Raw genomic sequence first — 14,861 nt, forward strand, 5'->3', positions numbered from 1 at the left:
TTCTAATATAATGTCCTGATGATGGGAAGGTGACAATACTCCATTATCTTTAATGCTAATTGTTAAGGTGCCCATTTCCTCTCTACAAACACTTTGCTTGTAAAAAAAAGAAAGGATGCTTATAAAGCATAAGTAAAGAAAATATCCTGAGTTCCTCCTTCCTTCTATAAAAGCCTGGGCATGCTCTTAGCTCCCATCTTGGCACCATGGCTGTCCTGGCTTCTTTTGTCTGGGTACTGGTTGGCTGCATTTCTGCTGCTGTAGCAGAGGATCCTAATATCTCAGATCTATATCCTCCTTTCTGGGCAGAGAGCCCTGAAGAGTTAAGTGATTACAGGTTGGAGGACGGCAAGCACATCATTGACCCATGGGTATTCACTGATAGAATGGGGTTGTATAGAATCTTACTGAAGCAGACGGCTCCATATTTTGCAAGCTATGGTCCAGAAAACGAACAGAATTTATTCTGGGGATTGCCGCTGCAGTTTGGATGGCAGCATAGTTCAGGTAAGAAAGAGCCATATTTCCCCATATACCAATATATTCCCAAGGTACGAGGAAAATGGCATTCTCCCCATATCTTTCACTGCTGTCGAGTTTTATGTCAACTTGACATAGGCTAGAAGTGGGGTCCTTCTGGGTACCAGCCCTTCAGACTCCTTCATGGTTCAGCTAAGGCACTACAAGAGGCAAAGGAAAATAGCTAAGGGCATCTGAGGAAAAACTATCAACTCACAGGCAATTTTTCCTCAGTATGTCTCTTTACTGTTCTCTCTTCCTTATAGTCTGTTCTAATTCTTTTGTCCTAACTGTCTATAATTTCTTAGCCCCAAGTCTCTGTCTCAATCCAAATTTCAATTCCAATTCTCTACTGTATTATTCTTCTTTTTCATTTTCCTATCTCTGCTAATTTCTTGGATGCTTTTCCTTCTGTTTCTGCTTCTGTTAACTATCTTTGTTGCTATCCAACTGCAAAGACTCACAAAACCTTGCAGGTATAGGTAACCAGGAAATATATATAAACAGGCAAGAGAAGTTTATGGCCCTTCCTCCATTAGCATTTTGTCAAATGTTAGCAAGTTTCAATGTTAACAAGCTCTAAAGTTTGATGCTTACCAGAGGAACCAGTGGAGGGTTGTCTCCCTCTGGGTTGTGGATGGATGACTAATTAATTTTCCTGAAGGTAAGACACAAGTACTAAATTTCCTGAATGAAAGTCATCAGTACACTGAGGTGAAGGTGAGGTGAGGAGTTGGAAATATTTTAAAGCAAGGTTAGTTTTTAGGTCATCAATTATCTTATCCATAAGTGAGGAAAATATGAAGGTATGCTTACTTTATCTATGCGAACAGCTATGAATTAAAGTGTTTAGCATGTAGTAACTCTCTGTCCTTGGATATCTGGGTATGTCTTAAATGGAAGAATGCTTTTGTCTGGACTCTAAATGCTGACCAAATGCATGTCAATAAAGATAATTGCAGGAAGGCAGATTTCTATGTTTACAAAGGAGAGAGGAGCAAAGGCCTGGTTGTGGGAAACTGTTGTCACTTAGAGCCAGGGGAATATAATCAGTAAACGATCAAACAGTGATGAGCTGTGGGAATTAATTCCCAGAAGTGTAACAGAAAGGGAATAGCTACAGTGACAAATCTCACAACAAGAAACAGCAACTTTATTCACAAGGCATTCCAATATACCTTACCTATTGGTTTGAACATCCAGCTAAGCCCTTGGCTCTGATGAGTCTCCTCATGGAAAGATGGCTGAGTAATTACTGTATAATGTTGTTGTTTGTAGCAGACTAGAGATATTTGAGAGGAGGGAATGTCAGTTGAGAAAATGCTTTCATAAGATCAACCTATGGGCAAGCCTTTGGGTCCTTTCCTTGTTTAGTGATTGATGTGAGAGGGACCAGTTCACTGTGGGTGGTGCCATCCCTGGGCTGATGGTCTGGATTCTATAAGAAAGCAGGTGTGCAAGCCATAAGGAGTAACCCAGTAAGCAGACTGCCCCATGGTCTCTGCATCAACCTCTGCCTCCAGATTCCAGCCCAATTTCAGCTCCTACCTTAGCTTCCATCAATGGACTGTGATTCAGTATAAGTAAGGCAAATCTTTTTCTTTTAAGTTGCCTTACATCATAGTATTTCAAAGCCAAATTAGTAACCCTAGCTAATTTGAACCACACGTCTCTTTGAAAACTGATTTTTTTGTTTACTTTTGAATCTCCTCATAATCATTGTTTCTTCTGTTACCATTTGTCCTTATCCACAAATCCTTCCTCTGTGAGTTGGTTGTTCCTACCAGACATTTCAATGACACAAAGGCATAGAGACCAACCAAGGGGACACATCTTTCCTCTAATTTGTTGAGTATTTTCAAAATAGATACTACCACACTGATAACTACATATCTCTTCCTGTTCCTATGAACACACAAGAGGATATTCATTACAAACAAGAGAGGTGTAAGATTATATTGATCTTCTTGAGAATCCTAATTCTAATGCCTGATCATAAGCATGAAATTATAAATGTGCGGCTCCCTGATAATGGTGAGCTGAGCCAATGGTTGCTCTTTCTTGGAAACAAAGCTCTTTTCAGTGTATATACATGGAAGATATTTAAGAATAATACATTCAATCATAAAAAGAGTTCTTTCTGGCTGACAAAAGTACATGAAGAGATTTGTGCCTGAAGCCCAACCTACACTGCTTACTCATTGCTCAGCAAATGAGAAAATGGAGGGGGAAAGAAGAAAGGAGATGAGGAATGGTAACGGCTTTGGAGAAAAAGAAAGATTATTTTCTGATGTTCTGATGTTTATGTAATGGATAGTCAACATGTAAAATACTTCTGATAACTTCTCTTATGTAGAAATCTCATGGATACTGAATATTGCTATTTCCACTTTGCAGTATGATACAAACTGATGCATACATGGTCATGTAATTTAGAAAGTGTAGACCAAAGGTTTGGTTTGACTTTTAACTCACCTCCTTTTCTGTGAGTGACTATTGCTTTCATGATTTTAATTTGGAACTAGAGAAGGCAGTAAAATATGAAGCTATGTAAATAAAACTACACACACACACAGCTTATAAATTAAAGTCAAAAGATTGATATGGCTGAAAAACAAAATAATTTGATTGAGAGATGAGAAATAAAATATAAAAATGATGATAAATAAAATTTCAGTAAAATGGAAAAATTTGAATCTATTAATTAAATGCATATATTTAACCATTTTAAATGTGTATAATAAACAAATACAACTGTGCATTCTCTGTTCTATAGGTAGACTAGCTGATCCCACTGGCAAGACAGACTGTGGCTATGAACCTGTAAACCCTCTGTGTGTGTCTGTTGACAGTTGGTGGGCTGGTAAGTTCACTTCAATAGCAAAATTGTACATTTAAACCCTGGTCATATAGATAGAGACAAAACTGAAACAGTTTTGCTTCTTTTTCTTTTTTTTACTTTTATTGTTATTATTATTTTGCTTCTTTTTCAAGATGAAACTACTTCATCATATACCAGTGGCCTTGATGACACATGGCAGAATTGACCAGCCAAATAATAACTTTTAAGGACATATTAAGACTTTTTACAGGAGGATTAAATAAAGGAACTGCAAAAGTCATGACCTCTAAGAATCAGCACTGTCAGTAACATGACAGGCTCCCAGAGGAACATGGAGTCTTTGAAAAGAGAGACCAAGATAGTATTGCTTTTCCCTTTTTCTCAGAAAAAAAAGTACTAAATACTGAAACTCACGAACTTGTTAGAGTAAGAATATACTTTGTTTGGCCAATCTACAGCTTTGCCATAGTCATGTATGCAATACTAAAAACAACTTGAATGCATTTTCTAATTCTTTCATGGTGCATTTTGCTTTGAAATTAATTTACACAAAAATTTTATTTGAATAATTTCCAACGATTAGAAATGACATTACATTAAATATTACTTTTTTTTGGAATGATGCATAAAGACTATGAACCATGGGGTATTTCCTTCATGCTAACTTGAGTCATTCTTTTCAAAACTCATAAGTAGACTTGTCAAGAGCTCTAGATATCTGATTGGTTTAGTAATGTGGAGTATTAAGAATGAGTACAAGCTAGTTATCTAACTAAATTAAAATGTTGAAATTTGCTGGGCTTTCTCCTCTGGAATTGCAACCTTTGCAGCTCTGAGAAACTCATCAGGCTGTGAGATCCATTTCCTGCTTTAGAAAATCCAGGATAAAAGGACTCAGTGAAAAAGGATATGTAAAATTTGAACTAAGTTGTGAATCATCAAGTACATATTTTCTGAATCTATAATAATGCTTGATTATTTTATAAAACATTAAAATCAACAATGTAATCTCATTGAGAACTTCTGCACTATTCTGTGATCAATTTGGCAGGTTTTTTACTCTCATTTGTTTAATGATGCTAAATCGGATTGTTATCCGATCTATTAGAATCACTTTTCTTAAAAATATTGTAATACGGCACTTTAGAGGATGCACAAACACTCTCAATTATAGAACTATGATAATGTAAGTAGATTTTCCTCACTATTTTTAGTTGATAATTTTTATCATCATTTGGGGGCTGTGACTTATCCTTAATGACTTTGCTTCCTCAAAATGGGCTCTGGAATTTGTCGCTGACTGTGGTGTGGGGCTAACCAGCCTTTTGTTTTAACAGATGCAAATTATTTTTTGAGTGTGATACCTTTCCTTGCTGCTGTTGATTCTGGTGTGCTGGGGATAACGTCAGACCAATTTACCATTTTACCACCACCCCAGGACCAGTCGAAGTTTTGTTACAGTGTTTCTGACTGCAAAGAGCTCCTTGGGGAAACAATGGACTCATGGAACACCTTTTTTGAGGTTCTTCTTTTAAGTTTTATACCACACTCCTCAGACAGGCAGAGACAATGCTTTTTGTGAAAGTCTTTTGTGAAAGATTGCTTTTATGAACTGTATACTTTCCTGAATATATTAAATATAATTGAAAATAGATATTTTACTCATAAGTGATGTAGAAATACGGTGCATGCCTCAGAAACCCAGTGTTCTCATACAGTATCAGCACAGAATTTATCTATTCTCACTGAATATAAAGATATACCACAAATGGCTAGCATGCAGGAAGTTTTAAGAGAGTAAGTATATAGGCATGTGAGCAATTGGGAGTTTAGGTCATTTGTGAAACAGTTTAAGAAGCAGGATTATAAGGTTGTTTTAGACTACTCTATCAATTATTGACTGAATTAAAAACTTCATATGTAGGTAGAACTAAACAGCAATATGTTGTTCTGAACTTGCCATTTGAATACCAAAGTAAAATACAGAGGTCAAGCATAGAAGAGTTGCTTCAAATTCACTGATTGTTAGTGATTTAAATATATATTTAAGAATAAATGTATATTCTTTAGATGGTTAATTCATTGCTTTAGATACTATTCAATTTAATTTTCAAACTTTTTCTCCTCACTTTGAAAATTTTATGAGACTTTTAATAATGTTGACAAAAAATGACAATGTTCTACCAAGTATAAAACATTGATGTTTTGCAGTATTTGAAGTTCACTTCAACTAGATGACATGCTTTACTGAAAAGCACTAGATATTGTCTCCTTTGCTGTTCAGCACTAAGGAGTGGCATTTAGTAACAGTATTGTCAGATCAGGCTGACTATTGCTCTTATCTCAGTACCTAGTTGACTCTGAGAAAGCGTAGCCCACATAACACTTTCTCTTCTATGCTTTAGTACATGAAGTTGCCTTCTAGTGACTTTGATGGTCTTTTGAAGAACTTATGGGCTGCTCATACCTCCTCCTTGGGGTATCCTCTCAGTGTCTTTGAAGACAGGTAAGAAATTTTTTTTGTCTCTGTTTTAGTTTGATTCTTTTTTTACCCCCTTTGCTTTGATTAAAAACCATGACCAAAAGCAACTTGGAAAAGAAATGGTTTGTTCCAATTTATAAGTTATAGTTCATCATCAAGATAGTCAGGAAAGGAGCTTCAGCAAGAATATGGAGGCAGGAACCAGGGGAGAAACCGGGGAAGAATACAGCTTCATTCAGCTAAATTTCTTATAAAGCTCAAGGCTACCTGCTTAGGGATGCTACTGCCTACAGTGGGTTGGGTCTGCTTGCATTGATTAGCAATCATAAAAATGCTTCACGGCCCCAGGCCAATCTGATGGACACAATTCATGAACTGAAATTCCCTCTTCCCAGGCATGTCCAGGTTGTGTCAAGTTAATTAAAATTAACCAGTGTGGTCTTATTCTTTTTTTTTCATTTTCTTTTAGAATATTCATGATTATTAATAAATACAAACAAAACTAATGTGATCACTGGTGATTATGGTGGTAAAGGGCAAATTTAGAATATATTTAAGGAAGTGGAGAAAACTTGTAGCACGAATTCTTGTTGGTGTTAATAATAAAAGCCTAGCGTCAGATATAGGGGTTAATGCTAAAGATCTGTTTATTTTATTGGTTACAAAAGGGGGGAGAGATCTCATGTGTCCCAAACTGGAATATGAGAAAGAACTTGGCCCTGTGATCTTTCTGATTCATATCCCAGATGTGAAGTGCAAACATGTGACACCAGGCTTGTTCGTACTTGTAGTTACATAGACAGACTGTCTTATTTAAACATGTTCTTAACATGTTTATTACATGATTTTCAAGAACAATGTGCCAAGGAAATGACATAAATGAAAAGTAAAATATTAAGAAGAGGTTACTAATTGGATAACCCTTCACAGACTTAGATTGAAATTTTATTTAGCTATCGACACAATTCCTGAACGACATAACAAATTCATGGTACTATTGAACTTTCTTTAAAAATAATGTTTGAATTTTATTTCAAACTAGGTACTGGATGGTTTCCACAAAGTGAGATTTAAATTCTGAGGAAATAATAATAATTGATATTTTTGTCTGTTTGTCTTTTAGATATGCCTATTATTCTTATCAAGAATCAAAATTTGAGAAAAACTGGGCTATTGCTGTAGACTACATAGCTGCGGCCTACTATCCTACAACCCTGATTAGAACGTCTGGCTTTCAGAAGGGCCTGCCACCACGTATTCTTCTTGATACTGACATAGCCCCTTTTATTGCTGACTTCACCACTACTCAGAACACGGTTCTGCTCTCACTCACAGCTCTTGGTGATACTGATCAAGTTACAGGTAAAAAAAAAAATTAAAGAATAATGGAAAAAAATCAGGACTGTATGTATTGGAAGAGTACATAAACTAATTTAAGTAGAAATGCATCCAGCCAGCATACATTAAAAATATATGAGTTCCTATTTTCTTAGCAGTAATTACTCTTGATAGATGGTAAGACCATTGAACAATCACACCTCTTTTATTTATAACCTTCATTTGGATGTCACTTTGAACCTTAACATCTATAATATCAAGTGAAATATAAACATAAAGCTCACATACAATCACTATTTCATTAATGAAATTTTTTAAAATATATTTTTCTACTTTACTCTTAAGTCTAAAGAAAACACATGAATTGCAAAAGAAAAGTTGCCATAATTAATGAGATCACTGTCCACCTGACTCTGGGATGCTTATAATCCCATACTACTAGTCAAAAAAGAAGACATTTGCTCCAGAATGGCAAACCATAGTGAAAAACAGGCTTCATTACTAAGTGTTTAAAGATTGCCATGCCATCCCATTTTACACTTATGACCTGGGATTTTTGAGATTAATTAAACATATATATATATATGTTATTATTTTATTAAGGGAAAATTTTTTGAGTCCTTAAATTATAAATGGAATAAATTAGTTGTAAGTAAATTATTTTCAAATTTGTAGAAAACTTTGGCATTAGGCTATCAGATCCATCAATTATGTTAGTGCACCAATGCAATTGATGCCTCTTCTCACCTCATCCTTGGTTGTAGTATAATACTGTCAGTCAGCAGGTAGCTTTCCTTTGCACAATGAACAGCAGGCTGATCTTCAGTTGGTGGACACTCTTTGGAGGACTGGTGTTAGAATTATCTCATTTTCTCATAGACATGTAGTATTTTATTTAATGAATTTAGTATGATTATGGAAGTTGTTGAAAGTCATGACCGACAATGCAAGATTCTGCCATGTATACTTTTCTTTATCATTTATGATTCCACCACTTATAAAGCATGACACAAAAATCTCAGGTCAGATATTGCAAAATGATAGTACTATCAGTGAAATTAAATTTTCATCATGAACTGATGATTTTATTGTTAATTGATAGAAAGCAACTAAAATAAATTTGACCAATAATTATTGCCTAATGAAGCTAAGAAATGTTTTCAGGAGTTGACATGTGCTCATTTTATCTCTTCTAGGATCCTTCTCTTTGACTGCTTGGAAAATTCTCATGAGTTCAAAATTTGCAAGGGAAGAATTTCTAAAAGTTCTTGAAAAATTGCTGGGGACATCTACATAAAACATAACTTTTTTGTGAACAGTGAACAAATATCTTTGGCCACAAGCAATTAAAAATAATGACTTTGATCACAATCATGTAGGTTTATGAGTTAGGTTTTATTGCTTAATGTTCATTTGTCCAGGATTTCCTCCCATATATTCCTAGTTTAAACCAATTTTGGACAATATCTCTTGAATTTTCAATTTTTCAGTACTTTATCTTATAATATAAAGATTCTGGTCAATGACAACCAAATCACAAAGAATCATTAAAGTGATTTTAAGCGTGTCTGACTGCTATGATGTTACTTTATATTATGTAGATTTTACAAAATGGAGAATAATATATCCTACTGATATTAAACCAAAACCCAAAATATCAAATATCAACATCCAACTTAAATATTTAAATCTTGAAAAACTTAACTCCAAACAGAATTCACTGACTTATCAGGTTTGATTTATGATTTTTTAGCCTTAAGTTTATAATTACTTGTTAGAGTTCCCATCATTGACCAACATTTGTAAAGAATCCTTCAGGGTCAAGTTTCTCATTGTTGTACCCTTTTAAGAGAGAGATTTACTGGATGGATTTGAAAATTTTCAAAGGGCTTCTCTGCCTCACTGCACCAGACCTTTCCTGAGTCTGCATGTAAACTAGAGCCAATGGTTGATGAACTATGTCACCATGTTTCTCAGAGCAACAGGTCTGCTTCTCAGCATCAGTGTTCTATATTGGTTACAGCAAAGAAAACTGTAACAGAATACATAAGAGAAACATTATATTATAGATAGTATATATGATAATCATTATATAGTAAAGAAAGGGGTTTATATTGGCTCACAGTTTCAGAGGACATAGACCAATATAATGGGGAGGTCATGGCATCTCAAGCCACAGGAATGGGTGTCTGATATCTCTAAAGTGCAGGAAAGAGCAGGAACAAAAGATTACAGGACAGAAGCAAGACAAAGTTACAGCTAATCAAGGTCTGTCTCTAAACTGAGTGACTAAACTGAGTCATCTAGGCCACATGACTTTGAAATGATGTCACCAGCTAAAAATCACATGAACAAATCAGATACACAATCCTGTGGAAAAAAAATTCAGATTCAAACTATAACAAAAACACAGGAATGGATGTTCAGAAAAACTAATGATTCCATCAAGAATAAAATGCAAGAATAGGGCAGAGAAACCCTGTCTCGAAAAATCCAAAAAAAAAACTTGACATCACCCGTGGGCAATTTAGGGTTCTTTATAATCATCAAGTTTGAATGTTTGTTGAAATACAAAGAAGGAGGATGGATTGTAGTGTTGTGTGAGTTCCTCTCAGTCACTTAAGACGAAGAGCAGCTTCCTTAGTTCTTGGCCTCCATAAAGAACTTTTACTCTTAATTTTAACACCTTCTGCCAATTTACTCCTCCCCCACCCCAGAAATTCTATAACCAATAAGCTTATGGAGACCAAGGGAGTTATTTTCTTTTTCTTTTTGTATTAATTTATAAACTTAAGAAACAGGTCACACTGTCCCTGACACTGGGAGAGGAATTGTCTGATAGTATTCACACAGCCATATGCCAGAAGACTGCTGTACACAAGGTTATGAGAAGGAACTGGCCCTGACACACATGGGCAATAAGAAAACAAGGAACTTGAGAGGGCCAATGATGAGCAAGGGGTCCTAGGAGAGTGACAACATGTTCAAGTAGCAGATGATGACCCCCAGGCAATTTCTATTTAATTCTTCATTCTTAGTCTGTCTTTCTGTGGAATAGCTCTTTGATTACATAATTCTTTAGTTGCTAAACTGTACAACTTATATATCATGAATAAATAAGATGATTTAAAGCAAAAAAAAAAGAAAAAATCAAAAAAATGCAAGAATAGAACCCAGGAGGTTTAAACAAAGTGGTATGTGAAGAGGGATGATAAAGAGACACATGTAAGCTGCAAACCAAATCCTTAGATTTTCTGCCTGTTGTCTAATATGCCTGTCTCTTTCCCACAAATGCTTGTCATGACTCTGATTTCCTATAAGACCAAAAAAAATATCCTTTCCCTCCACCAACCCTGACTCCTGACATTTTGGTCACTTCAAGCTGCAATAGCATGGGCATTTGAATCTGATACACATTCTGGTGACCCAGTCCATGGAATAAAGCTGTTTTCCCTGAGTCACGGCAACAAGGCTCATAGGTTCTCCATGGACAGTCATGACTATGTAGGAAGAGGAGACATGGCTGTATGTGACAAACTGAACCAGTGCTTGGAACTGTAGGGAACTACCTGGTTCTCAGAGGCTACTGATAATTCTTGTTTTAACTGTGGAAACCCTCTTGCCTTTCCCTCCCATGGCATTGGCTTTCTAGGTGGTATGTTAATGGAGGGAACAATATTTGACTTTCTGTGATTACCTCCACCCAGACAAAACAAAGGTGATATTTGTCCTTTAGGTCCTAATATTTTGGTATCTGGCTAGCCATTTAGAGACCTTGCTCAGATGGTTTGCCTTGGTGCCAGTTGGTATGAGATAAGGCCTTTCTAACATTTTGAATTTAGTGAGGTATATTTTCTCTTGCTCAGGTCATTTTGCTACTCCAGAGGACATGACAGATGTTATTTCTTCCTTCTGGAGGTGCTCTGGGGTCTTTTCTTCTTTTTTACAGTTAATGTGGCATAAAGTTTAGAAGACTGGTAAAATTCTTAGCATCTTTCTCTATGGTGAAATTATCTTTTGGTAACTTCTAGTGGGGAAGCTAGAATAGCGAATCCAAAAGCAACCCACAGAACAAAGAAAATGTCTTACTTTTATAAACTTTAGAGGAAAGGGATAAATAATTATAGCAGCTTAGTGATCATATTAGATATAGATAAGGCTGTAACTCAGACTGGTTTTAGCCTAGGCTTCAGGAAACTAATGTTAATATTCCACTTTTTGATGGGGCAATTATGTGCTAAGAGCTTAGAACTCAGGTTATTTTAGATCTGGTCGGTGAGAAGTGGAGTCAGATATTTCCTTTGGGCCACTGTAGGTGGAGACTGCTTGTTCGTTACTGGCTACCCAGACTGGAAACAATCACACAGAAACTGTATTAATTACAATACTGTTTTGCCTATTAGCTCAGGCTTCTTACTAACTTCTTAATTTAACCCAGTCCTAATATTTTGTATTTTACCAGTCTTGTGGTTTACTGGTAAGAATCTGATGGGCAGATGTCCTTCTCCTATGGTGGCTACATGGCATCTCTCTGACTCCACCTACTCTTTCTATCTATCTCTTCCAGCCTGGCTATATTCTGCCCTGCTGAAAGAGCTTCTTTATTAACCAATGATAATAAAACATATTCATAGCATACAGAGGGGAATCTAACATCATTTCCTTTTTCTGTATAAATAAAAGGGAAAGTTTTTAACTTTAACATTGCAAGATTACCTACAACAAAGCAGTTATCAAGCAATAATTATAATTACAATACTTAGTCCATTTACATTAGACAAATTAAGGAAAAGACTATCATCTACTATCTTTGTGAGTCTATCTAATCTATCTTTTATAATTATAACTATCTTTCTTCTACTCCATCAAAGACTCCAGAAGGATATAATATTACCTAAGTAAACAGTAAGTGTTTTGTAAGCAACTTCCAAAGCTCTAGAACTGACAGAAACACCTTGCTGCCTGGACAGTCACTCAGAGTTCTTCTGTAACATTGGTGTACCCATCTTCAGCCTACAGGCCCACAGTATTTGGCAGATATTTCCACGAAGCAGGACATTTTAAAGACAGCTTCACCTATATTGGCAGTTTGTCAGTCACCTTTTTTGTGTGGCCTGCAGAATGTCTGGCAGACACTTTCATGAAGCAGGAACCCTAAAGGACTGTCTCACCTATTTTAAGGCAAGTTCAGCAGTCATTTTTATGTGGGTCCTGCATGCCCAGTTTATACAGCATGCCATCAAGAAGTCCAGGCAAGAGCTGCTTCTTGCCTAAATGGCTAACAAATTTTACAGGGAGCCTCTTCGATGCATCATCCTCTTGAAGTAGATTGGGGCTTCCAGGAGTAGATGAGTCTCATTTTCATGAAAAATCCTAAGATCTTAAAACATTTTAAATGTTATATTCTGTAAGTCTTTGAAAGTGTTGAATATTATATATCTAACTATAAATATCTCTATATTTCTATATCTAGAAAACCTAACTAACATGACAAGTTTGACTTTTATAAATGACTATTAATCTCTATTTCTTAGCTATACATTACAATTTTAAATGAGTTGTACAAACATAATATCTTAATTGAGAGCAGAAATAGACCTATAACAAAATTGATCTAAAATTTGTATCAGTAAACCAAGATCCATACCAATGCAAAGTATTCATCTCTATAGCATATTCCCCTTTAAATGTAAACAAACATTTATAAACATATCCTTAAACAAAAATTTTGAAGTCAAAATACCTTTAAAGTACATATGTCGGTTTAATTTAGCTGCCCCGAGAATCTTAACTAACTCTTACTTCTTAATTTAACCCATTCCTATTATTTTATATTTTACCATGAGGCTCATGGTATACTGGTAAGATTTCAATGAGCAGGCATCTTTCTCCTTTCAGTGACTAAGTGGTGTTTTTCTGAATCTTACTACTCTCTCTCTATAGGCCACTAGCTCCCCCAAAAAACATGGAGACTTATTATTAATTAGGAAAACTAAGCCTACAGCTTAGACTTGTCCCAGTAGCTCTTATAACTTAAATTAACTCATTTCTATTAATCTGTTTTTTTTGTCTCATATGAAGATGCACAAAATGATTATTCCACAACAATCTTTATACCTCTCTCCCATCTTATACCTCCTGTTTCCTCTTAGTCATCTGGCACTTTCCCCATCCTAGATTCATCTCCCCTTCTCCCTTTCTGCCCAGAAATCCTGCATAACCTCTTCCTGCCTTGTTATTGATCATTCAGCTCTTTATTAAACCAATAAGAAAGCACATTGGCAAAGACATCTTCACAGTGCACAAAATGATTATTCCACAACAGAGGATCTTGGCTGTTTCCTTCTACAGTATCATCTGTTATCTAACATCTCAACTTATAAAAATGTTGACAGGGTTAGAGAGATGACACAGTGATTAAGAGTATATATTGCTTTTGCAAAAGACTTGAGTTCAGTTCCCAAGAACTTTTTGGAAATGTTGCTACTGTTATAAAAGTGATCACAACCGACACCCTTCCAACAAAGAAAACTAATGAATTAAGGCTGTAGATTCAGAGCCAAGAGCACTAGGGAATCCTAGATCCAATGCTGAGAATTTTGGTACCATGATCAAGGGTTGTGGAGAACTCAGAACCTAACCAAGGAAAAGAAGCCATTTCTGGTAATGCCAGAAGTCCACAAAGGAGGATTCAGAAACTTGGGAACAGTAAAAGGAAGAGGCTACTCGAACCTAAGAAGTAGGGCAAAAAGCTTGGTGGTAGAGCAAAGGTTTATTTGGGGTTGATATTGAGTGGCTAGAAAGAAGACCTCATCCTCAAATCAAAGATATCCATGTTGACTTATCTCTCAAGCATTAGGGTTGGCTTTACTACATATTTTAAATAAAGATTCATTCCATGTTCAATAGGGAGATAAACCAAGATGTATTGAGGGCAAAATACTAATTATTCATGCCAGAATTTTACAGTGGGGAGTCTGGGATAGGTGATCCAACAACATCTTCCTGTCTTTTTCTTTGTATTGCTACAAGAGCCTAATGTTCAGGAAGTTCTTAGTCTAAAATTACAGTAATTAAATAGTATGTATAATGGGAACCACGGAGATCCAAATTTATTGCCATTAGACAGAACTAGAATATACTGAATTATTGAAGGAGAGGTCTAATCCAATGAGGGGCAATGGAAAGAAACTGAGGCTTGTTATATTTAGGGAGTGTTCTATGTGTATTTGTGAGGAGTTTGGCATGATTATTTCATAACACAACTATTTTAATAAAAATATTATTGAGTATAGTCATTACAAGTATGGCCCACTGTAATTTTCTCAAATTCTTATAGACTTGAAACTCTAACAATATGGAATTTGGGGTATAACCTATTAATTAGAAAAATTCTCTTTAACAGATCATTCACTGGTAAAAACGAAACACATTCATGTGTGATAATTTAATGATACCTTTAAAATGCTTACATATCAAGTAAAGACAAATTTTAAAAAAATCACCCCAAAAAGGTGGATCATAAAGTAGCTTTAAGTATAACAAATTTAACTCAGATATATCATAAAGCAGGTATCTCTGAGATAATATTCTATTTTTTGCCCTACCACATGTTAAGAATAGCTTTCCAAAATAGGCCTTTGTTAAGCCTGCCAAAATTTCTGGTCAGGAGTGATTTTT

The 14,861-nt window shown here is 35.5% G+C and overlaps 1 protein-coding gene across 1 annotated transcript; it reads left to right on the top strand.

Annotated features, from left to right (window-relative positions):
* The first annotated feature begins 206 nt into the window (after positions 1-206).
* Positions 207-8,478, top strand: CUNH6orf58 (chromosome unknown C6orf58 homolog). Its single transcript, XM_050138183.1, has 6 exons — positions 207-507; positions 3,296-3,382; positions 4,699-4,883; positions 5,767-5,867; positions 6,967-7,205; positions 8,378-8,478. The coding sequence occupies exons 1-6, from the start codon at positions 207-209 to the stop codon at positions 8,476-8,478; spliced, it is 1,014 nt and encodes a 337-aa protein (XP_049994140.1).
* The last annotated feature ends 6,383 nt before the right edge of the window (positions 8,479-14,861 follow it).

Source organism: Alexandromys fortis, unplaced genomic scaffold (genome assembly GCF_014885135.2).
Source record: "Alexandromys fortis isolate MF-2015 unplaced genomic scaffold, M_Fortis_MF-2015_v1.1 scaffold_14, whole genome shotgun sequence".
NCBI classification, from domain to species: domain Eukaryota; kingdom Metazoa; phylum Chordata; class Mammalia; order Rodentia; family Cricetidae; genus Alexandromys; species Alexandromys fortis.

Excerpts from the sequence above, each read along its gene's own strand:
- CUNH6orf58 (XM_050138183.1), top strand. The coding sequence starts at position 207 with ATGGCTGTCCTGGCTTCTTTTGTCTGGGTACTGGTTGGCTGCATTTCT. Across the intron at positions 3,383-4,698 it reads TGTTGACAGTTGGTGGGCTG|ATGCAAATTATTTTTTGAGT; the intron begins GTAAGTTCACTT and ends TTGTTTTAACAG. Across the intron at positions 5,868-6,966 it reads CTCAGTGTCTTTGAAGACAG|ATATGCCTATTATTCTTATC; the intron begins GTAAGAAATTTT and ends TTTGTCTTTTAG.